Source organism: Sceloporus undulatus, chromosome 4, assembly GCF_019175285.1.
Source record: "Sceloporus undulatus isolate JIND9_A2432 ecotype Alabama chromosome 4, SceUnd_v1.1, whole genome shotgun sequence".
Lineage (NCBI taxonomy): Eukaryota > Metazoa > Chordata > Lepidosauria > Squamata > Phrynosomatidae > Sceloporus > Sceloporus undulatus.
The window spans coordinates 138,607,681-138,633,805 of NC_056525.1; the positions used below are offsets into that span (position 1 = coordinate 138,607,681).

The 26,125-nt window shown below is 41.4% G+C and overlaps 1 protein-coding gene across 3 annotated transcripts in view; it reads right to left on the minus strand.

Moving 5' to 3' along the window:
* RALGAPA2 (Ral GTPase activating protein catalytic subunit alpha 2) overlaps window positions 1-26,125 on the minus strand; it is a 226,676-nt gene that overhangs the window by 30,853 nt on the left and 169,698 nt on the right. For all 3 annotated transcript variants that reach the window (XM_042461719.1, XM_042461720.1, XM_042461721.1), the window contains one exon: window positions 23,402-23,529. In XM_042461719.1, the coding sequence (XP_042317653.1) occupies window positions 23,402-23,529 (128 nt within the window). The remainder of the gene's footprint in view (window positions 1-23,401; window positions 23,530-26,125) is intronic.

The following is a 26,125-nucleotide window of genomic DNA, read 5'->3' on the forward strand; positions in this document are numbered from 1 at the left end:
TGGGTCCCATTTAGAATAGACCCACTGAATCAACTGTTGAATGGTAAGTTAACATTTATATCAAACTAAAGGCCCATACAGACAGGCCCAAATAAAGCTGCTTTGGGTCATTTTGGAGGTATGCTGTTTAAATGATGCAAGGGTCCTAAGAGTCCGGAAGCCACACCAAAGCTAAGCTCCAGTCCTAAGGATTGGAGTGTGGATTTGGTGCGGCTTCTGGATTCTTAGGATGCATGCATCATTTAAACAGCATACCTCCAAAGTGACCTGAAACAGCTTTATTTTGGCCTGTCTGTATGGGGCCTAAGTGATGCACTGTTTGTGCTCTAGTCAGTACTACCAATTGGATCCACCTTGGTATTATTTTCCCATTTTCTCTATTCAGTTCTTACATGAAACAGATTGAACAGCATCTGAGCTAACTATCTGTAGATATGATGAGAATGTAGCTTGTTTAGTGTAGAGGTAGGCGACCAGCAATAAGGGGCTGCTTATGGCCCTTGCAGCCCCTGTCCCCTGACTCATTTAGATTACTTGTTACTGACAAAAAATGTGTAATGCCTCCCCTGTTACACCACTTCCCATTTTTTATTTTTTTACAAAAGGTTACATTTCCCAATAAATTTTCCAAAGTATATTTCCCAATAAATAATACCCATTTTGTAAAACCAGAAGTGGATTTTGGCAATTTTTGTTCCTGTTTTCATTTCTGGGCATGACCCTTCCAGAGGCAGAAAAGTGCCCCCCTGCCCACTCCTAATTTAGTGAAATTGCTTTGGCTCACTACTACATCATGTGCAGGATTTAGAAAGTTCTTTTAAAAGAAGGAATCATCACCATTGCTCAACCCTCACTTAAATTCTGAAGCTGTTCCCACAAGTCCACCAAAGGATAATGAGAAAAAGCAACAAGTAAATTTACTTCTTACTTCACTTTGCAAAAGCCATGCCCGTTTACTCCCAATCTAACGAGTTTACAGGTAACATCATAACTTTAACATATAGCTTTCCAGCTCTGATTAATTGTATGTTTTGTCAGTTATCCACATCATTCCCATCACGCAAGGATGGACAACTGTGCAGGAGATATCAGCCTGATTTTTTTTTAATGTCAGGGTCTAGGGATTTGGGGGAGTTTCTGGTGGGGTATTAAGGGCTGCACTTAGGGGTCTCAAGGGCTGCATGTGGTCCGAGGGATGCACTTTGACCATCTCTGTCACAAGGGTAGAATGGACCCCTCCAAAATACATTTTTCATTAAATTAGGAAGAAGGGCCCCCCAGAAACCTCACAAGGCATTATATGGCTCAGGTCCAGGTGATATGAATGTTATCTTATGATACGATTATGAGCCTGTCAGAATGTTAAGTCTTCAAAGAAGAGTTTTTTCCCCATCCCTCCACCTTCAGTGGTTCATCTAGTGAGTGTATGGGAGAAAGCTTTTTTGGTGGTTGCTCCCAGGCTATGGAAACCCCTCCCAAGGGAGGCTTGCTTGCCCCCCCCTCTCTTTTTGCCAGTAGGCAAAGATCTTCATATTTAAGTGGGCCTTCAGCCATTCACTGGTTCGGGTAAAAGGATGTTCAGTGGATGTGCTGTATACTTTAATATGCCATGTTTGTTGTATGTGTTCTTGTTTTAAATAAATGCTTATATTGGATTGGTTATTTCATGCTTTTTAAAACTATTGTAATAAATATTGTTTAAGCTATTTTATTTTAACTTATAGTGGCAACTGCTTTGGGTCCCATTTTAGAAGAAAGGTGGGCTTTAAAACCTACCTACCTATCAACCAACCAACCAACCAACCAATGGCAATTCATACCAATTTATGGTTGAAAACCACCTTGTACATGGAATTATAGAAGACAGATACAACAATTATTTCCCCCCAGTGATGTTGGTGTGCCTTTAATCCACTTTTAAACAAAGAGAAATATAATAAAAATAAGACGGAACCTATCCCATTGATAACTAAGGGCCCAAACAGACAGGCCAAAATAAAGCTGCTTCAGGTCACTTTTGAGGTATGCTGTTTAAATGAGACACGCATCTTAAGAGGCCAGAAGCTGTGCCAAAGCTGTGATCCAGTCCTCAGGATTGAAGTATGGCTTTGGCGCAGCTTCCGGCCTCTTAGGACACATGCATAATTTAAACAGCATACCTCCAAAGTGACCTGAAGCAGCTTTATTTTGGCCTGTCTGTTTGGGCCCTAAGATGTATCATTCCTAGGCATAACCTGAAGCCATCAAAGCAGCGAGTACAGCTTCATTTGATGTCTGCTTCTTTCAGCCACATCTCTTAAATGAGAACACAGAAAGAGCCATTCTGGATCAAATCAAAGGTTCATCCAGTCTAATATGTTGTAAACAAGTTAGGTCTGTTTGCAGATGTGACTGACTAAATGCAGTCAGTTATGATACAATGCCTTCAGCCACCTTTCCTCCCTACCCTTTACCTTCAAATTTGATGGAGACTTATATATAATTTGAAAGCTATCCTTTTGACTTATCTAGTGAAGATATTGCCCTGATAGTAATGTTGTCCTTTTAGAGAAGATGCCACCTCCTAATAATGCTGCTTTTCCCCCCTGCAATCCACCTCAGTTTAAGAACCAGTGTGAAGACAAATAATCATATGAGATTTCTTTTCAAATGGAATTACAGTGGGCCCTTTGGATCTTCAAGTGTTTTGTTCCAGGCCCTCTCCACAGATGTAAAAAAACACCCAATTTTAATAAATGGCAATGATGTGAACATACATGCTTCAGTACATCCACATTCACAACACTGTCATTTAATAATATGGGATGTGACAATCCGTGGGGTGGTTGCATTCATAGATCCAAAGCCTGTGGATCCAAAGGGCCCACTGTACATTTTTGCTGCTAACTCACTAGTCATGTGAAAGGAATGCTAGACTGTATTTTATAACATTTTCAGATACTTTGACATTTCAATGCTTCAGCAATGCTCCAAATATTTTGTTTAACAAAAGGTCCTGATGTGATTTTGGTACACAACTACTTGGTATGGCCCTTATTTGGTGACATTATATTCTAAAATTAACCAGATTCATTTATTTATATTCCTCTAAGCACAAGCAATAGTCAACTACAAAGCTAGCAGAGTGTGTGTATATGGGGCAGACAATCTTCAGTGCAAAACAATGACCAGCAGTTCTGAATGAAAGGAGTGAAAATGAACATTAGCACATCAAAAGCACTCCTCTGTAAAAAAAAATGGCATGGCTCACACTTTAATCTTTTTGACAATCTATTCATGAGTTGAACTGAATTCCATTTCCGACACAAATGGAAATGCACAGCACAAGAACATCTTTGCCAACAATAAAATAAGCACCATGCAGAGTTATGGTACTGCAGGCTTTCAAATACTCAGACAAATTGGCAATCCTTTTAAACTAAAGACACAGTGTCAGAAATTTTCCACAATAATAAAAAAATTACACCAAATAACTTCTGACTATATATTAAATGTTATTTTCTGTTCGGTGGCCTTGATCCAAGGAATCAGGACAGCAGGAAGCTTTCCTTTCCATTCTGTAGGTATCTGGTATTACTCATGACAATTAGTACATAGCATAGGTGCTAGATACAGGTTTCCCTAAACTCCTTGCACAGCTTCCTATTATCCTAGAAACGGGGCAGATCTATAGGAAGCTCCCATAGGCAGAGGTGTCTTTTAGGCTCATGGTATAGTTTCAATGGACTAGGAGGCAGAGGATTTATAAAATATTATTTAAAGCTGTGGATAAACTGGCAATAATTTCAAAAAGATACAAAATAACCTGGAATAAATTTATAGACATCTAAAATGAAAATCAGTCTCTTTAAAGACAAATGGTAACTCCATGTTCAAATACAGATTTTAGCAACTGGACTGGGAAGTATATACACACATATAGTCTAAGCTAATGTGTCTTTAAAAAAATTAATTATTTAGTTGCCATCTGTACTTTTGCTCACCACAGAAACATCTATATGTGTATTTGATAATTTTTACTGCTAGTCTCTCTCTTTCACACACACATCACACACAACCTTGTTCTTTATTATCTTTGACTGTCTTATTATACTGAGCTTTTTATATTGATGCTGTACTGTTGTAAGTGAAACACTCATTTGGGAGAAAGAAATAGCAGTCAAAGATGCTATGTGATTCCTTTATATGATAACAAACACTATGTCTTTTAGTATCGCTGAAATGTTTATTGAAAGGATATGTTTTCTGAATGAATTCTTACTTTTGTTTTTTTTAGCACTGCTTATATATTTGTGAAATGTAAAATTAAATCTTATTACAACTGGAAGTACAAGGACATATATTTATTACTGACCATTTCATTTTAGTTCACTAATTTCAGTGGTACTTACTGCCCAGGGGAGTGGTTCCCTGTATAGAAAAAATGTATATACTCTCTGCTTTGGAGACCTATTGAAGTGGAAGGGCAAGTTATGAATATTTTACATAAATAAAACTATTAAGACATATTTTAAAAGATTTCAATGCTATTTAGATCCTATACAGTAAAAACAGCAAACAGAGCAGCAGCCAGAAAAATCAATATAAAGATAATGTGCCAAAAGGCATTGATGATGAAAAATATTTCCACTGGTGTTCAACAGATAGAATGACAGGCATGCCTCTTAGCTGAACATATTTCAGAGTCAGGATACAATGGTAAATGTTCTATCCGGGGTCACCACCTACTTCCAGATAGTGGGAGGGGGGGACTGTAGAAAATGTTCTTGATAAGAATGGCAGTAACTGAGCAGGTTGAAATGGAAGATGGGTTTTTAGTTACCCTGGCCCTGCAGTGTTTATTACTTTGAAGGTTAAAACTACTTTCTGAAATGGGCACAGAAACAGACATATGCCAATTTTGTTGTTTCAAGATGTGTGAGATATTTAATGTTCCAAATGCCTCATTTCATTCAGTAATCTAGCTGCCATCCTTTACATAAACGGAAAATTCTGAACTAGTATTATCAAGAGCAACCTCCCATACAATGGGATGTGGCTAGAGCATGAATGACTCCACGCAGACACTCTCTTTCCAGAGATATTGTAATGGACACACCAGTCTCAATTCATGGGAAATGCACTACTAGCATTCTTGCTGTGGGACTGGATCTGCTGTCTAAGACAGCAGCCCCAGCTGGAGCAAACCAAACTGAGATGAACCACCTATAAGAGAAGTGCTGTATTAAATTATTCATTCCTGCAAATGAGAACTATGCAGTTTTTCAAGAGATTTAATGTGAGGAGAAAGTCTCTGAAAGTTGGGGGGGGGATCCCCCCTGGCCTGCCCTCATGTGACAGGCTGCCCCCCCCCCCCCGGGTACCAGTCCTACATTACTTTAGGAGGTTGGGGGGAAGGCTGAAGCCTTCCAGGACCCTTTCCAGGATCTTTGCCATGTGACCTTAGGATGCAAGGCTATTCAAGGACTGGGAGAAAAAACTGAGAAAGGGGCTTGAAGAAGATTCTCCTTGAAGGGTTTTTCAGACACTTAAAAAGCCTCTTTTTCCATTTCCCCCCTTGATCATTCAAATATTCATTCCATCCTTACCATCTATAGCCACAACTCAGTCTTGTCAGAAATAAGCTCCAGTTTATCAACTCTCATCCAGTTCATCACTAATTTCAGACATTAGCTTTGCATATTTACTATGTGAGCTAGATTAGCTGAAATGCATGAATAGAGTTGATTTAATCTGCACACTGATACAGTGTGTTGCATTTGCACACTGATGCACACTAATATCTCAAATCACCAGATGGAATCACACCATAACAGTAGCTATAAATACAAAAGAAAAAGAAACCATTAAATGCCCAATTTGCAAAACAAGCTAGGGAGCCTTGCTTAGTGTTGTAGGACAATTTCAGTTTCCTAAGGCTTCAGCCTTTGTTAAGGAAACAAAAAAAATTAAATATCAAAGCCAAGCCTGTTAGGGTCTAGCTTTAAATCAGCAGAGTAGCAGAAGGACAGGTTGCTTACCTGTAACGGTATTTCTTCGAGCAGTGCTGCTCGGAACCTACTGGAATCACTGGGCAGAGTTCACTCTGCAACATATTGAAACTTTTTGGCGGTAACTCCGCCCACCCGTTATAAGGCCCCTGCCTTCCCGCTCTTTTCCCCAGTTCCTTTTTTCCGCCGCGCTAGCTGCTTCAGAGGAACTTTCGCTTGCTTTGCTTGCTTGGAATCACTTTCGCTTTTGACCTCGGACTGTTTCTTGACCATTCTTTGTCTCCCGCCCCTGGTAACTTCGGACTTTCGGACTGTTGACCTCGTTTACGGATTCTCCCACTGGCTTTGACGACTTTGGAAATGCCTGCACCTTTCAAAAAGTGCGACATGTGTGGGGGCAAGGTGCCCGTCCAGGACCCGCACTCCTCCTGCCTGCTGTGCCTGGGCAAGGACCACGACACCAAGGCATGCCTGCTCTGCAGGTCCCTCTCCTCCCAAGCGCGGAAGAACCGTGAGTCCCGGCTTACTTCGGCGATTGCCCTGGGAAGGGTGCAGGAGGGAGGCGCGCGGTCATCATCTTTGCCGCCTTCGGCTCCCGCCGCTTCATCTTCCCGAGCCAGCGTCTCCAGCGTGGGATCTGGAAGAGCCGCTATCCCTAGTGTGGTGTGCGTCCTGGCCGGGACCCCTTCTACCACTTCCGATGTGGCCCGTGGCTCCAAACCGCCCAGTGCCACCGACAAACCCTCCAAGCGCCCCCACAAATCGTCGGGGACTGAGGGTTCCGAGCCGTCCTCCAAACCGGCTGCAACATCGGAGGGCTCGCGCTCAAAGGAAGGCTCGCGCCCGAAGAAGGGCACCGTGGCTGAGGGCCACCGGGTCTCGCCTTCATCCGCCAAGGCGTCCAAGGCGTCTCACCATGCCCCGAAGCCGAAGGAGCCTGCTGGTCCTCTTGCAGGGGCAAAGTCTCCAAGGCCTTCTTCATCGGCGGCGGCCGCCGTCCTCCTGGACCTTCCAGACAACCCCTTCTTTCCGGCAGAAGAGACTCCGAAGTCAGGGAAGAAGAGAAGCCAAGATAAGTCGGGTTGTGAGCCTGCCCCAAAGAAGTCCAAGCCTTCAAAGGATCGGTCCACCTCCGACCTGCCGAAGGCAAAGGACAAACAGCGCTCCCCTTCAAAACAGGGCCGCGCTTCCAAGGCGACAGCTCCACGCGATCCGGAGCCTGCGCCAGAGGGACGACGGTCTCCGGTACTGGACACGCCTCAACCCACCATGGACTTTGCACAAGGGATGGAAGAGACTGTTCCCCTTCTTCCACCGGGGCACCAGTCGCCTTCTCCCCCAGGGTCTGACAACGACGAAGATCAGCCTCGTGCACAGGACATGCCGGACCTGTTCTTCGATCCCCAGTCTGGCCGATATTATTTATCGGTTTCAGAGGACAAGGCCATGAGGGAGTTCACCAGGCTGAACCCCCTTCCTGCTGATCAAGGCACCTCGTCCAGATCGGTCCCGACCGCTTCTGTCTCCGAGAGGCCCCCGTCTCCACCTCGCAGGCGTTCGAGGTCTTCGATGGATGTCATCCCATCTCGTCCGAGATCCCAAGTCAGGGTTACGGACCCCCTCTCCTCGGACCTCGACTCGGACGATGAACCTCTTCTCCCGTCTGAAGTTCCTTCCGACGAGGATGTCCGTTCGGTTTCGGTCTCCCCACAGAGGATGCATGATCCCGAGCCGTCTTCCCCGTCCGATGACGTCCGGTCCTTCACCGAGCACGTCGTCAAGATGGCGAGGGCTCTCGACATCGAGCTCGCCTCTCCAGAAGACGACGCGGAGGACCCGGTGGAGCGTCGGGTGCACGGGCGAGTGCCCACCCCGCCTTGCCTGCCTCTCCTGCCTTCACTCCAGACCATAGTGAAGAGGTCCTGGGACTCCCCGGCCACCCTGTCAGCGCCCTCCCGTAAGGTTCAGTCGCTCTACAGGGTTGCCCCGGCGAGCTGCCCCTGGTTGGCCGACCACCCGAGGCCAAACTCCGCCATTGTCGAGGGAGCCCAACACAGCTTCGTCCCGAAGCAGGCCACCTCCCCTGTCGACCGGGAGGCCAAGAAGGTCCTTTACATCCTTCATTACATGACCCTAGGTTTTACCCATGGGTCATATCAAAATCCATAATTTTGCCCCTCCAACCTGCTCTCTACTTATACATGACGTCGACATATAGTATATAAGTATATATGTATATACGGTAATTGTAGATACAATTTATTAATTTCTTTTTTTTTGCTTATAAGGAGTTCTCATAAAGAAAAGTATCACTGCAACTAGACCACAGAGGAATACCCTTAATGAATCACAGCTATCTTCAAATAGTAACTGGAGGAAGAACAACTCAGCTGAATGAGGGAATATTTTAGTTTTTTAAAGTGATGTTATGCTTCTCTTACCAGTAACAATAATTCTCTCACCAAGGAGAGTTGTGCACAACCAGTAAAACACACACACACACACACACACACACACACACACACACACACACTGATCCATGCTATAATTACAATAAATATGCAATATTCTGTGTTTCAAAAGATTGCTTTGTGAACGCAAGGAGGAATAGGAGGTGAAAGAATGCCACTGTAGGAATATATTTTTTAATTGCACAAATTGTTGGCATGCAAGTTCTATTCAACAAATGGAAGAATACTACACGCCTTTTATAGGGCACAGAACACATTAAGAGTTCATTAATTAAACAGTGCTTATGGAACAGATGGAATAGCTATCTGGGTTCTAATTACAGTAAGTTGTACAGAGGTTTGCTGTCCTTAATGAGCTCAATAAAATGAATGATTACACATCAATCACAATTAGAAATACCTATAAGACGGGCCGAATAATCATGGTAACATGTCAAGCATGGGCACACAAAGAACAACAGGCATGGCAAAACCTAATTAGAAATAAAACAATTCATCTCAACCTCTGGGAAAGCTCAGGGTATTAGTACAACTTTTTAATGTAAACCCAAACAATTAAAGCATCCCACCCTTGAAATATAAGTGAACAACAATCTGAGTCACTGGCTGCAGAAATGCTTCAAACATCACTTTTTCTGGTACTGAATATGTATTTTATTGCTGATTTCTATGAAGGCCAGCTTTACAGAATAGCTGGGACAAAGTAACCTCTCCCTTTTCGCGGACTTGGGATCCGCGTCCCTTGCTTATGTGTGAGTGGCAAATGAAGGGGGACAAAATGGGGCGCCTACCCACTATTCAAACCAATGGGACTTGAATATTGGAGGTTTTCGTATGGGGGGGGGGGGGTCCGAAACGGATCCCCTGCGAAAAAAGAGGGGTGACTGTACTAGGTTTCAGTATTATATCTTTAAAGCTCTGCAAGAATCCCAACATAACCCTCACTCTCAATTAATGAAGTTAAAGGTTTCCCATTGGATCAATTATTAATTAGAACGGAGATTGCAGTAAATCAATCAGAGGACCAGGACTTGGAGGGGCATTTATTAAAGAATCTTGAAATGCAAAGATGTTCCACTGAATAGTAAAATTAGGATTGTCCATGCCATTGTATTCCCCATCACTATATATGGGTGCGAGAGCTAGATGGTGAAGAAAACTGATAGGAAATGGACTCTGAAATGGAGAAGAGTTCGGCAGATACTGTGGACTGCTAAAAAGACAAATCAATAGGTACTAGAGCAAATCAAGCCCAAACTCTATCAAGGAGTTGGACTGGATGGCCCTTGTGGTCTCTTCCAGCTCTATGATTCTATGACATGAGAAGACTAGAAAAGACAATGATGCATGCCTAGGTAGTAGGAGCAGGAAAGGAGGAAGATCACATTGCAGGTAGATAGACTCAATCTAGAAAATCATGGTTCTGAGTCTGCACGACCGGAACAGGGGTACTGAGGTTAGGGTATGTTGGAGATGCCTCATTTATAGGGTCACCATAAGTCAAGAAAGATTTGAAGGCCCTCAACACACACACACACATGCTTACTTGCTCTGGTATCAGTGTAGGAACTCCTCTCTGCAGTCTTTGTTCCAAAAGGTTTTGGTGTCCCAACAAAGTATCATTGCTAAAGAAAATGCAAAGCTTAGGGATAAAATGAGATAGGATGGAGCCAGTAATTTTCTACCCCTACATTTAGGAACACATGGCGATAAAGGCGATAAATGACATAAGGTTGATAAATGGCATTTTCTAGTTTTCTACAGTTTTCATTTAAGGAAACATATTACAGTGTGCCTTTCGCGGCTTTCAGCATACGTAGAAAGATGCACTGGAAAAAGCCCTCTTGCATCCCTGAAGAAGTAATGGGGTATGCGCCCATGGTGTGCGTGCCATGCCACGTGCACAAACCCCATTATTTCTAATGGGGCTCCAGCATATGTTGGATTTCCATTATGTGGCGGGATCTGGAACAGATCCCCCGCGTAAGGGAAGGGCCCACTGTAAAATAAAATTGTATTTAATGAATTGTACAAGTTGAGTATCCTTTATCTAAAATGCCTGGGACCAGAAGTTTTTTGGATTTTGGAATACAGTGGGCCTTTAGTATCTGTTGAAATTTGGTTCCAGGACCACCTGTGCATACAAAAATTCATGGATGCTCAAGTCCCATTATATACAACAGTATAGTAAAATGGTGGCCCTTATATAAAATGGCAAAAGCAAGCTCTACTTTTCAGAATTTTAAAAAAATATTTTCAAGCAGTGTATGGTTGATTTCATGTACAGTCGCCCCTCCGTTTTCACGGGGGATCTGTTCTGGATCTCCCCTGCGAAAATTAAAACTGCCAATATTCAAGCCCCATTGGCTTATATGGTAGCACATGCCCATGGGCGCTCATGAACATGCACCCCATTTTGTCTCCCTCCATTTGCTGCTCGCACATAAGCGAGGGGTGCGGCTCCCAAGTCCGCGAAAACAGAGGGGTGACTGTATATACAATCCATGGATACTGAGGGCTGACTCTATGTGCATATACACAATGAGATATCTTGAAGATGGGGCCCAAATCTAAACACAAAATTCATGTATATTTCATATACACCTTGTTTTGGATTTTGGATAAGGGATACCCCATCTGTACAAGAATTTGCAGTTCTATCATTACACAAAGTGCTATGATATTTGTAATTTGCTGTGAATGTCTAAAGTTTGTTTCAAGAGTTTTAAGCTGAATACAACCTTACAAAGCCAAGTTACCAGAAAGATGATTAGTACAGTTTTGGCTAGAGGGCCAATAAAAACTTTACTTTACATCTAAACAGCTGTTAGAACAGGCCTGGATGACTGGGGTCTGAAAAGTCCTAGATTGTTTCTGTCAGGGGCCATTCAGACTACAGAATTATAGTGCTATTATTCCACTTTAGCTGCCATTGGTCCATCCAATGGAATCCTAAATTTGGCATTATAAGGAGGGGCATTAAGGATTCGTAGTCAGAGAGCTCCCCAGTGCCTTCCTAAACTACAAACACGAGGATGCCATAGGATGCTGTCACGGTGGTTAAAGTGGAATAATAGTGCTCACATTCAAAAGATTGACTTTAGTGCAAGACCAAATTTGCTGCCTTAGGTAGATGAGTTGCGTTTATAATGGGCATCACAACAACAGCACATTACATAATCAAAAACTATCTGTCATTAGTTACTTCTCTACTTCTTCTTCTTTAAGACAGTTTATCTGTCCTTGAGTTCTGCAGTTGGAATTGCAGGACATGTCCTTCAGTTTAGAAACGAACAAGCTGATTTTAAATAATTTCTCCATAAGTGTGGATAAATCTAACATCCCCAAGATATTCCCAGATATCAAATATATGCAGCTAAAACTGCTGATTTTAAAAAGCTATTTGTATAAACTCGCATTTCAAACTGAAAGCTTAACATGTCAAAATTCATAATAATACAATGGGCTGGATTCAGTATTAAGACAATACCAGTTAAGTATTAATCTCTCACATGTGGATATAACTTCATATTTTTTTAAAAAAAATTCTTTTAAAAATACTTTTTCATTACATCTTTTTACTGAACTAATTTTTTTCACAAAATCTTTCATACCATTATATTTCACATGTTGTCCAAGAAGTTGCCTCTCTAGAAATATAAGAAATGTAAACGGCTGAAGCTTTTTAGCCCGAGGGGTTAAAAGTGTGGGTGTGGAAGTGAGCTTTTGTTAGAAAAAATTAGCAATGCTATGAGTCATTGTGCATTAGTGGCAGAATAGTTTTGCATCTTGCATGAACCCAGACACCATATGCCATGCGAGGACCTATTACTTTATTCGGTGCCATTGCTGACAGGCAGACACGTGGATATCCCCAATGGAAAGACTGTCTCTTCTCTGTGGTGAGTACAGGAACCCAGTGATCTGAACACATCAGACATTGTAACTAGCAGCAGGAACAGCTGGTAAGCTAGGAAGAAGCAATGGCAATACAGAGCTAGAATGTTAATGAGAATGTGTGAGCTAAACCACAATACAAGTCTCAAAGGGGGAAAATAAAATTCACTTTATTTTACCAAATCATACAGCCCAATATTTTGATTTTTTCCCTTTTTAAAAATAATAAATGCTGATTCTAATTGAGGTATTAGTTCGCATGCGTGGAACTGGAAAATACTGACCAAGATCCTTGGGATTTGATCCTATAGTCCTATTTAAGGCATCTTTTTCTTTCTTTTCATTTTCCTAACAAATGATGGTGCATTCTTAAGTCACTAAAGCTTTACCCAACAGTTAGGCTAAAGCAGATGCATGTCTTGTTTTTTTCAGCATTAACACAATTGGAACTATTTGAGCAGGTCAAATAAACATGCTATTTATGCAAGGGCACATGAAACTCTAAACATGACTACTAAAGAGGAACAATTTATGTCGAAGTAAGTAATTGAGATTGCACTGTAATTTTATGTACATTTTATGTACATTTTAGCACTCCCAAGATTAGCATGGTTAACACATTTGTGTAAACATCCCCATAAAAATGACTAAATAACAACAATTTTTACAAGCTAGAATAGGCTATTAGCTTCACAGCAGCCTTGTAAAGCCAAAACACCCCCAATGCCCCCCCAACCACTGGCTTCTACCAAACAGACAAATGATCAACCATGTACTCCACCAATCTCTATGTTTCTGTGTTTGTTGCAGAGGAATGGACTTTCTTAATGCTCCTTTGCATCTAGTATGGAAACCAAAGAGACTGGTGGATGAGAACTAGAGACATCATCAAATTTTTGGTACCATCAGGTAAGTAAACACAAAGTGGTTTAGCAGTAGCTTAGACAGTGTAAATTTGCTGAGAAGAATTAAACCTTTGCCTTTTTTCATTCTAACCACATAAAATCTTGGCTTATCTTTTTGACAAAATGTGTTTTGTTTTTTTGCTTCATAGGACCTCATCTGAAACTTTTAAAAACATATTAGTTGGCTACACTGTCTCTGAAAGCCAGCATACGAAAGTGCAAAAAAAAAAGCTTATTCATATAAAGCCTATAGTCATATGGTACATTGCCAGTGGATCTCCTGGTTGTGTGTGTGTGTTTGTACAAGCACACAGAAAGAAAAAGAAAAAGAGAGAGAGAGAGAGAGAGAGAGAGAGAATGAAGGAAGGAGATATACCTTCCTGTTCCAGGCACAGAATCCCTTTGCTCTTGCTCCCCTACCACTGATAGTACTATGTCAGATATACAAGTAAAAAAGTATGAATTCTGGCTATGGATGGATCAGAAAGGGCTGGATCTGCTGGATCCACATCATTCCCATTCTCCTAACATGAGCAAAGAATGGGGGGAAAGCATACCCACTCTGAAGATAGCACCCCTTAGCCTGTAGCTTCTACCTGTATTCAAATATGGAACTGCACTTTCCGCTGGAACCTTCCAGAGGCATGATTCTTCTATTTTTGAAGATTTTTCCCAGTGATGGAATAGGCTTTGAGGGGGGCCATGTGGTTCACAGGTCACACATATTTCATCCCTGTACTATAAGACATGGTAACAGGCTAAGCAAATGAAATGGGTGAAAAATCAAAAAACAATCAGCAAGAAATAATCAGCAATAAAAAAAATCTGAGAGAACTTTCTCAGAAAAGGCAATTCTTATGAAGCTGAGTGAAAAATGTAGGAACAGAATGAATGCCAACAGGAAGAATTGTCTCACTAATGCTGCATCCTGAAACCCTTTGTTAAGCTTCTGGGAACAGATTGGGGGATGTGGCAAATTAGATAGGACAAGCCCCCTAATTCCAAAGTGTAAAATTACTTGTTACACCACTGTTTCAATCATCCTCCAAAACCCATTGCACTATGAAAACTTTCAAGAGCCAGGATATAACTTGAAAGATGGTATTAAGTAACTGCAGTTTGTGTCCTTTCACAAAGGGGCTAATCAGATATAATCACAGGAGTAAAAATACTTGGTTTTTTTTATCAGTAATAAAGAAATGCAGTATTTAATGTGTGAGGAAAGGTCTATCCTCAGAAGGAAGACAATACTAGTATGCTTTTTTATGCTAATAATTTGTATATTATCAAGTACATTGGTTATCATCAATAATGTCCTAAGTGTCAATTTCTGAATTTTCTACCACAACAGTTGGACAGGCTGTACTATTAAAATAAAAAAAGCAAGTGTAACACATGAGGAATGACTACACATGCACACATTTTTCAAGGCAATGTTCTTGCCTTGAGATCCTGTACCCAGTGACTGGGGGAGAGGGTCCAGCCACTGAAATCTGGGAATCCTAACTACATTTCCCAGAATCTCATCGTCAGTATGGCCAAAGTCCATGCCTAACTACATCTCCCTGAATCTCACAGTCAGTATGGCCAGTGTCCATGATCTCTCATGTTCTGAAAGTTGTGGTTCAAAAAGGCACAAAAACCTGGTGTAGTTACATCTGTGGAACACACTCCTTCCTCGGAGTGTAGTGGAGTCTCCTTCCTTGGAGGCCTTTAAACAGAGGCTGGATGGCCATCTGCCAGGGATGCTTTGATTGAGAGTGGCAGGGTGTTGGACTGAATGGCCTTTGTGGTCTCTTCCAACTCTACAATTCTATGATTCTATAATTATTTAAGCAGATAACATAATCTGAATATTATATTCATAATAAAATTGAAACAGTATGCTCCACCTTCATGAAATATTGTACAAAAAGTCTCTGGGCTAGGAGCTACAAGGTATCCAAAGTTTGGCTATCCAAATTTTGGATAAGAAATAGCAGATATGCATAAGTTTAAAGGTCTTCCTTTAAAGTGTAGCTTTGATTTGTTTGCACCATAATACATCTATAGATTTTCCCCCCATCGTAGGCAGTTTAGATTATGTCGGATCTTCAAGGACATTCTTATTTTGCCTCAATGTCCACTGAAAATGCAGATTTAAAAAGCAGATATAAAAACAACTGGAAGTCATAAAGGTTTGTTCTATGCTAATTTCACAGATTATTTCTGTAGGTTGTTTTGTTTAAAATATTTTTTAAACATGTTGTTGTTTTCTTTCAACCTTTTTGTGCTGTGTCTTGTTATTGTAAACCCTGAAGGCAGGTACAGTATTGATCTCTAAGCTGCTCTGGGAGCCTTTCTGGCTGATGAACACAAATGCTTTGACAAACGAACAAATGCACACAAACACTGCAGTACTGATTGAGATGTGGTCATTCTGACAACTATTTTGGATTTTAAATTTTCATTTTCTCAGGATCACAGTTTTGTGAAAAGCTGGTTATACCCCAAATTATGTGTCAGGTACTGCTCTGTGACAACAATTAAAGCCTGGTACACACCTCCAGGACATAACGTCCTGGTGGCGATAGTAGTGCTCAGGATCACGCACCAACCACATGGTCCCGAGCCCTAGTGCGTGCTGCTGCCACCATTACAGCGCCACACTGCCCACACGGGGGCCGCATGCATGACGTGTCCTGTGCGTTCAAATGGCATGTCGACAGGACATGTCATCATGCTCCTGGAGGGCGCTTATCACGCCTTACCAGTGGTGCAAAAAGGAGCTCCGTTTCAAAGGTCTTTTTGGGCACGCGCATTGTTGGCGCGGCAACCAAACGGCTGTGCCAAGGTGCAGAGGAGAAAGGGACCGGCCCTTTCTCCTCTTTAGTGCTGGGGTGTCCAGGGGCACGAAGCCCCAAGGACACCCCTTTTCTGGGCATTTTGCCGCTTCTCCATGGCCCGGAAAAATGCCAGATTGGGGCCACAGGGTTGCTGGCGAGACTGCCGTGGCCCCAATCCAGAGCAAAAAGGGGTGGTCTGTACCAGGCCATAGTTTCATAATACAACATATTTTGTATAAAACATGTTTTGTTTTTGCTTTGCTACAACTGGCTGCCATATTCTAATTTTTCAACTTAGTCTTCCAAAGATCTTTGAGGCAATTTTTAAAACCGATTAAACTGTATGGCTTCAATGCAAACTTATGCTACTATGTAGTTCACACCTGTTATCTTGGCTGTTCAGCTTGCTTACTTGTAACTGTGGCTCTGAGTGGTTATCTGAGAACTCACAACATTTCAATATTCTTCATGTGTGTAGTAGCACCTAGGATAGCTCTTGGCAAGATTTTTTGGTGGACACCCTGCTCTGTTTCCCCAGTGTGCATGTCTGATGTTTTTGTTGTTTCCCAAACTTTAGTTCTCTTGATCAGCTGCAGTGTTCCAAGGACTGGAGAGTGACACACATGAAAGGAGGGGGATTGTGTGACCTCACAGATGACCACTTGAAGAACCACATTTACAGGCAAGCAACCTGTTATTTTTTTCTCTGTTCTTTCTCCCCTGCCCCCTTTTCTTCATGGTCTCTTTAACTCACACAATTGGAAGAGTATGATAGCTAAATTCACTACAGGATGGGGGTGTGTCATGCTATAACTGAGTAGAGGATTGTGCCAATAATGGCAGATAAAATTTGACACTTGTGCCCAGCTGCAGCCTTAAAGATATCTTAGAGTGGAACTCCAGCTAGGAAAGCTGCCAAAGTGCATATTGCCCTAGTGGAGTGATGACAGATGCATGGAGGTGGTGGTTTATGTGCAAAGTCATAGGCAAACTAAATTGTGCCAGATGGAAGTAAAATGTGACTTTAGGGAGGAAAGTGATATCCAGCTGGATGACTACCTTGTTATTATGCAAGCACGTAAAGGGGGGACAAGATTGGAGGGTGCAAATTTCCCCTGCCCATTGTATTGAAGTCATAGCAACTGAAAATGCTGTCTTCAAGGTGAGGAGATAGAGGTTGCAGGTGGTGAATGGACTCCCTTGTCCTAGGGAGAGGATAAGGGACAGATCCCAGGCTGGGGCTGGAGGCATGACTAAGGGAGAGTGAAAATTCTTGAACCTCTTGATAAAGGCTTTAACTTGTGGAAAAACAAACTATGAGAAGGCTGAGTGGGTGCAGAGTAAGCAGAGATGGCTGCTAGATAGGAAAGGGACAGGTCCTTCTCTGCCAAGGTAGCCAGGAAGATAAGCAGCTGAGTGGCACATATGGCAAGAGCAAAGTGAATCCATGGGATGGAGAAAGCACTGGACATGTTGCCATTTAATACAATAGGCATAGCGAGTGGACAATTTGCATGCAGCTTTTATGATGCCTTCAACATTTGGTAATAAGAGTGTATCAGTTGAGTTCTCCAGGCTGTGAAATGGACAGTTTTGATGTCTAGGTGGAGAATTTTAGCTTCAGACTGCGAGATGAGATTGTAGTCTTGACATCCTTTTGGACAGAAGCAAGGAGGCAAACCATGTGTGTCATGGCCATCAGGGGGTGATCAGAATGCTATCTGCCATGTCATGATGGAGTCTGCCTATGGATTAGGCTATCAGTGGAAATGGGAGGAAAGAATATACCAGAGCCCTACCCAATTGAACAGGAACATTTATTTATTATTTATTTACTGTATTTATACCCTGCCCTTCAGTCCTAAAGGCTCTCAGACGGCTTATTCCCTAGGGTCTGGGATGTTGACTTGCCCCTAGAATAAAAGCAAGGTCACTGCATATTCACTGGTGAGTTCACCCAAATAATCCATAGGAAGAGTTTGAAATTCTATTTGAGTTATAACTGTGTATAATGACAAACTGATAAGAGGACAATTAACTATTGTTTTGAGTATGTTTCTATGTAGTCATGCCTCCTGCTGAGATCACTGACCCTTGACAGTGAAACAGTTAATGTGTGCTTCCCAATCTGACACTGAAACATCCATTGCCAGAGTGAGGGCTGGCTGACAAACAATGATGTGCATTCATCTTTAGAGGTCATGAGGGGTGGCCCACCAAAGGATGGTGTGTCTGATGTGCTATGGCATGTGCAGAGGAATATGATGATGGTTTATTATGAGGTCAAATTCCTTGTACAGGTGACACTTGTGGTTTGTCCGGGGTTGCTTTGGGCTACATCAACTATGACTGAGTTGTAGAGTGGGTGCATTAACAGAAAACTACACCCTTCATCTTGGACTTTGTAAAAGTTGTCCACTCATCATGATATAAGGGCAGGCAACGATGCATTCCTCCAGGCCTGTCTAGCAACGTGGTGTAGAGATGTTAGCATCTAAACAGATGAGCACGGGGAGAGTTACAGATGCATCAATTTGTTTCTCAGTTCATTTGACAATAGGGTCTGAAACTAGAGGTTTAATGTGAAGGACTAAAGATTTTGCCTTCTGGAGGCAATGGCCTGTAAAGGAGTGGACATTCTCAGATGAAGGTGGTACAGTATGTGGGCCCTTTCACATGTGATATGGTAATGGTTGGTGCTGAAGATGACAAGTCAAGAGTTGTACATACTCTTTAAACTAAAGGTTGGGGCTTTGGTGGCTTTTGGCTGAGTTGAAGAGAGTGCAGAGATTGACACGGTCATGGGAGTTTGAAGAGGTTCCCAGAAAGGTCCAGAGTAAGAAGACAAGGCAGGCCCCACAATCAAGGAGAGGCAAGATAAAATCACTAAGCACTGAGTTAATGAGAGGATTATGTTTGTTTGGTTAGGCTGAGTCAAAGTCTCCCTGTGTGTGGACCCAGAGTGATGGAGGGAATGGGAACCAATAAGGTGGTGGTGCCATGGGGCAGATTTCATGCTGACAGGAGATATGGTTGAACAGAATATCTATAGGAAGGAGCCCATGGGTTTGGCAGTGGTGCATATTGTTGAACTGAAGGAGCTGGAGTGCAATGGTTCTTGGATGTGTGTACTCCCTCCTTGGAGGTCTTCAAACGGAGGCTGGATGGCCATGTGTCGGGGATGCTTTGATCTGGATTTCCTGCATGGCAGGGGGTTGGACTGGATGGCCCTTGCGGTCTCTTCCAACTCTATGATTCTATGATACTCACAAATGGAGTGGGATTGAAGTGCTGAGGGGCTTGTGGACCCCATGTAGTGCTCTGGTGACTAACAGTATCAGTGTCAGGGTGGAGCTGGTGATTCCAAGGCCCTGCAAATTTGACCAATGATTGTGTGCATTGCATCTTATGCATCCAGAAAACTTCCTGAGATGGTTTTCCTAAGACTGGGTTAGGGCCATGAGGCAGCTCCAGCAACTCCCCTTCAGAGATGGTTCCTACCTCTTGAACATCCGGGTAGGAACTGAAGAGTCCTTCCTGGTTTCAAAAGAGAGGATCTCAATGTAAGAAAAAACAAATTGATTGAGAAGTGCTTGAGAAAGACTGATCACATCTTTTACAGGAGAGGCCAATGTTCAGGCTGGATCCTAAGAAAAGTGCTTGCCTTTTTGCTGTTTTTTCCAAATAACTTTTATGCCCAGATTTAGCTGCTATTGTTTGGACTCATACAGGTGATTTGAGGGTCTTGAATGGGAGCAACCCTTGGTACACAAAGAGCAATGCTGGTCAGATTCCATACCAGAATTGATCCCAAAATCTTTGGAATAGTTTCTGAAGATTCGTTGGAAATTTGTGCTGTGCCTTTGGTGGGGTAGGTCACTAGTCCAGACCTGAGAATCATATGGCCTCTTCTATGGCATGGACTTAAAGATGAGCTGTTCAGTTGCACAAACCTGCTTCATAAAGGTCTGCCATTGCTAGCACTTTCCCACAATGTGACTCTCCTCTAGACAAAAAAGGCACCATGCATTACTATCAGAAACAACAATTATAGACTTGCAAAGGTCACACTTTGTGAAAGGGCCCACATAAAGTGAGCTACAAAGAGAGATGGACAGTGGGGGAGGGATAGCGAAGAGAAATGCAGAGTTGGATGAGAAGAGAAGGCGATGAGGATAAAAATACTAAACTACTCTTGCTAACTACCTTTTTTTTAGTAGAAGTAGAAAAATGAGTGATAGCTGAGAAGGCAAAGGTTCTAGAACATATTGCTAAAGAATGTGGTGGTAAAAAAGGAACTAAGGTTTGGGTGCCAATGTCAGACACATGCACTGGGGGAAAATGTTGCTGAGAGCTATGCTAGGTTCTGACTGCTGCTGCACATATGCAGAGTATCACAGTTGTTTGAGTCAGAGACCACAAAGAAAGAAAATATGAAGCATATGTGTAAAGCTTTAAGTCCATAAGGTATATGAAATTCCAAAGTCTGAAAGGGAACAGACGCTAAAACAAGTGCAGGTTACTTACACAGATATAATTGCCAGCCTATCCCTGGTATACTAAGGCCTTCACAGCACCTATGAAATGTAGTAATTCTTTGGAAACAGCACACACTGCGAAAAATCCAATGGTAATACCATCCTAAAAGCTTCACATGTCATTACAGGCTGGAACAGATTACAGCTATTGATTGCTGCCTGGAGAATGTTCTTGCTGTGAGAACGGAAGGCAAGCAAAAGTGACAGACAGCTCTGCTATTGATCTATTCCAACAGGGAAACTGCACTTCAAAATAAAGGTCAGTATACCTTTATACTACCTATTAGGCCTACTGTAATGTTCATCAAGATGCTACAGAGACTGGCATGGCTGTGCTGAACAATTCTGATTCCTATTTTCAAAATGCATAGCAGTTTCTGGTCTGATTAGAAACCACGGAAGGCAAGTTGTACCTTCCATTCACTCAACTAGTTATTTTGGTTTTAAAAAAAGGTTAGGTAGATGCCATATGAAATAAATTGCATGGGAAAATATTATTGTGAAAATGATGTTACTATTAAAAAAAAAATCACAAATGTGCCATTTGTTTTTTCCCCAAGCATTGCCTATAATCTGTGGATTGGTTTGCATCTGGGGTTGACCAGAAAAGCTACTTTGGGAAACAGATTAAGAGCCAGTGGAGGAGGAAAGAGTTCGATAAGGCAGTAGGTAAGGGAGAACCAGTAGAGGGCTTTGGGTGGATGAGTGGAAGGGATGTGTCCAAATAGGTCAGAATTATACTCACCCACTTTGATTTTGCCCTTTCTTGTACCCTTAGCTCCACATTTGATTCACTGCTGGAATGCTGTCCCCAGACTCTTCACAAATTGGAATTCAGTACCCTGGCTGAAGTTCCTGCCTCTTGCTTGTTTCCATAATTACTTGTTTTAGAAGAATTTCTTTAGAAGTAATTGGGTAATTAGGCCTGCATTTTTGTAATACAGGTGCTTTGCAGGAGCAGAAAATTAGAGATTCAAAGGGATATATTTGTTGCCTAGCCTCACCAATTTGCCTTTCAGTGTAATATATATTTTGCTACAATAGTAAATTTTGTGATTGCTATTGTAGCTGTCTTGCTCTGTCCCATGAGAATTTTAAAACAGTCCCCACAATATGTTCTCATCCAAATGGTCTATAGAACTATAAAGGTCTACCTACCTCAAGTTTAATAATGTGCAATAATAAATCTAGGCAATAAACCCATATCTAGGATGTTTTTCAAAATCAAATCTGAGTTCATCCTAACAAGTAAGATCTTATTCTGAATGAAACTTGCTTCTGAATAAGTCTAATTTACACTCTGTCATCCTCTGAGAACAGGGATTGAAGGCACATCATAAAGTATTTAAAAAACAAAGCAAATAACACAGTAAATTACATTCTTAAAATAGAATTAAACACAGCATAACAAGAAAACACAAATGAAGCAAAATTTTAAAAGGACAATCATTATAATAATAATTAAAAATTATGAAATTAAGCACCCACTTGAGTCAATTACTGACAGGAAAGGATGAAGCTGGCGTGTGAGCTTTCAAACATGAGCAAACATAGCCCTGGCCACCAGAGAAACCCAAGAATTCATGCTCAAGGCTTAAACCATGTTTAATCCTAACAAACCATTTGAAAATACCAGTAACGGAATGCACTGGGTATATATAAGGAATGTTTATACATTTCCTACATCAAAAATATAGACCTAATAGACCTCATACTGTTATATTTCATGTTCTAGATTGGCAAATTTGTTAAGCTATTTTTTATGTATCTCAGTGATGTATTCTCCTAAAGCCAACGAAAATGTAAACACTGTACCAGAAAGGTCTAGTGAGAAATAATCAGGGAAAATCAAGGGAAGAATGCCATATAACATGTGACGCTTTTGGGCTACAGAATGATCAATAAAGTTTCAAATTACATTTAAAAAAACACCAAATAGCAGGTATTGCAAAAACACAACTGAGCTATGACTCACTCTTCAGACTACAATACATGGCTGCTAAGCTGCACAACAGATGGCAAATTGTACAACTCTCTCTCAGGCCTTTTGTGAATGGGCCTATGGGACTCAATGACAGAATAAGAAGAAAATTTGCAAAATCACATTACCACTAAATAACAGGTAATCAGATGCAACAAGACTTTTTTCATTTCAAATTCTGATAGTGTTTGAAGTCTATTTACTTTTTTCTGGCTGAGTCTATTGACATCAAACATAGGCAATGATCCAGTCATGATTTCCAAAACACTGTGATCTGGAGGGCTGGGAAACCCACTGGAATAGATTTTCAAGTAACAGAAAAGGTTGTAACGGGGGCGGTGAGGGGGGGGGACAGTCCTGTGGAACTCTATCTTCCTCTGGATATAAAAATCAAATAATAAAACCAGGTTATGTCTAAATTAAATAATTTTAGTCAACATATAAACAAAACAACTTATAGATAAGGATGTTACTCAACAGAGTAAAGAGAATCTTGCACCAACATTCTGAGAAACTGGAAGGCTCTCATTTTCTAACATCCATGTGCTACTATGCACACTAACTGTCAGGTTTAGAGGAAAATCTGAATGCATCTTTGTGGTCTTGTATTGTTTATCCTTTATGCATCATTGTTCAGTTTAAAACTAAGCATGAATGAATCTAAACATGCTATTGTTTCTAAAGAAAGATGGAATGTTAATTAGCACAGTCATTCACAAAACCAAATAGTCTTGAAAACATACCTTAAATGAGCCATCCTACAAACAAATCAGATTACTATTAAATAAGGATACAAGCTTTGATAGAGAGTTATAAGGGACTTCACAGCTCTGCTGGCATTGATGCATGTGGCTCGTATAAGATTTGGCAGCAGTTTTGCAGTCACAATTGCTCCATCAAACAATGGACCAAAAAATGGTACCTGTCAACGATAAAAAGAATTAAATGGAGTCAGATTTATTTTATGACTGTAATGACTCTCTCTCTCTCTCTCTATATATATATATATATATAAGTGAAAGACAACTTGCTGCTGTTATTTTTTGAGGGAGATATTGATGTTTTCTATAGCAAATGTGTAAAGCAGAAATGGGGAACCTTATGGGTGTGTTGGGACAAGGTGTTTTGAACAGTGGCTGGGTAAAAACAAACAAATAAACAAACAAACAAGAGATTAGCAGGCTGAAACAGAAAAGAAGTAATCCCTGCCTGTGATAAGACAAAGAGACTTGACAGACTGAGAAAACTGACACTCAGAGGACTTCCTGTGAAGAGGCACAACCAGGGTTTCCAGATAACCGATCCTGATCCTGAATCTGAGGTCTGACCCAACTCAAACAGGGTGGAGCAAAAATCTCAGTGCAAAAGTGCTGTATGGGGAAAAACAGATTGAGATTGAATCCAGAAAAAACGGAGGTGCTCACAGTAGCGGCCCCGAAACCAGGAATCCGGTTGCAACCTCCGGTCCTAGACGGGGTCACACTCTCCATCAAGGACTGTGTTCGCAGTCTGGGGGTGCTCCTTGATTCGTCGCTCCTGATGTCAAATCAGGTAAATGTGACAGTCAAGAGCGCTTGTTATCAGCTTCGGCTGATATGCCAGCTGCGCCCTTTCCTGGAAGTAAAGGATCTTGAGACTGTTGTTCACGCGCTGGTAACCTCACGTCTAGATTTCTGTAATGCGCTCTACATGGGGCTACCCTCGTACTTGGTCCGGAAACTGCAACTAGTACTGAATATGGCAGCCAGAGTAATTTCTGGAACATCTAGGAGAGACCATATTACTCCGGTTCTAAAGTCCCTCCACTGGCTGCCTATTAGTTTCCGGGCCCAGTACAAAGTGTTGGTTATCACCTTTAAAGCCCTAAATGGCTTGGGTCCAAACTATCTTTGGAATCCCCTTCTCCCCTACAATTCTCCCTGCGCACTCCGCTCCTGTGGGAGAGGCCTACTTCAGCCACAAAAATCTAGGCTTTCGACTACCTCCCAGAGGGCATTTTCCATCGTCGCCCCCAGACTGTGGAACGGCCTGCCGGAAGAGATCCGTCTGCTTACATCTTTAGACAGCTTTAAAAAGGCTATTAAGATGGATCTCTTCTGGCAGGCCTTTCCAGAATAGCCAACCCGGCCTCAGGAAACTCCCGTAAAGAGATACTGCTGCTCCCATTGATCACTGTTATATTGATTATTGTTCTGTTGTACTGTTTTGTTGTTTGACCTTTCAATCAGTTTTAACCTGTATGGTTTTAATTCTTTGTTAGATTTAATACCTTTTTAAGGGGGGGAGGGGACCAGGGATTTGATATGTTGTATATTTTTAACCTGTTAGCCGCCCCGATTGTTCTCAGAGGGGTGGGATACAAATAAATTTTATTATTATTATTATTATATATGAATCTAGCTAGAAAATGTTTTATATATAAACCTATTTGTTAAACTAGACCTCCAAGTGAACATCCTCCTTAGAGAAGTCAGGATGGCCCCATCTCTGGCCTCCTTTTGGCAGCTGATAAAAATATTGTGGTATCATGCTTTTTCAAACTGACAAGAATTAGGCTATAAATGCAGTGTAATTCAGCTTGTAAGATTTGTATAAAGTTTTAAATACATTTTAAATTTTAATGCACAACTGTTTTAACTTTTAAAACAGTTTGTTTTTTAATTTTATATTTGTACATTTTATTGCTTTTGTATCATTTTTAAATTATATTATTTTAAATGTTCTGTTTAAATAACATCCTGAACATAAACATCTGATAGAAATTAACTTTAGAGTTTACTTGGCAGATAAAACCCTCTCAGCAAATGATATTATGATTAGAGAACACCAAGGCATTGAAAATATCTTGTCTGTAATGGTTAGCTAGCAACAGCTAGTCTTCCAGGACATGGTGTGTTTGTAGGATAAGTTCTGACCTTCCACTGACATAAAAGAGAACATCCTGGCCTGTGTGCCTCAAAATATGGAACTCTTGGACATTTTATAGCCAAATCGCTTATAAATGCCATCAGAACTTATCACTGAAAAATGAACAAATGGAAATCCAGAGTTGTTTTTCTGTGATCTTCCAACATCCCCCTCATATGCTACTGGCAGACCATAAAGACAAAATACATATAATGTTGCAATCTTTATTCATCATCCCTTTAATTTCTCCTCTTCCTCACTTTTTTTTTTGAGTTTTCATCACTTGCTCTCCTTTTCTGCCACATGCTAAAGCAGGTGGACAATTTGTAGTTCTTCCAATGAACAACAGTTCCTATGATTCTTCACCACTAAGTATGCCAGTTAGGACACATAAGTTGCAGATGAATAATATCTGAAGGGCTGGGCTACAAGCTGCCTATCCCAGTGCAATACAATGTCTGTTGATTTGAGACAATCTCTCTTTTTTTAACCCCTTTCCCTTATTTTCCCTCTGGAATGGCCTCCAGTAACTTGCCTTGCAATTATCCTTTACTGTATCAATAATAATAATAATAATAATAATAATAATAATAATAATAATAATAATAATA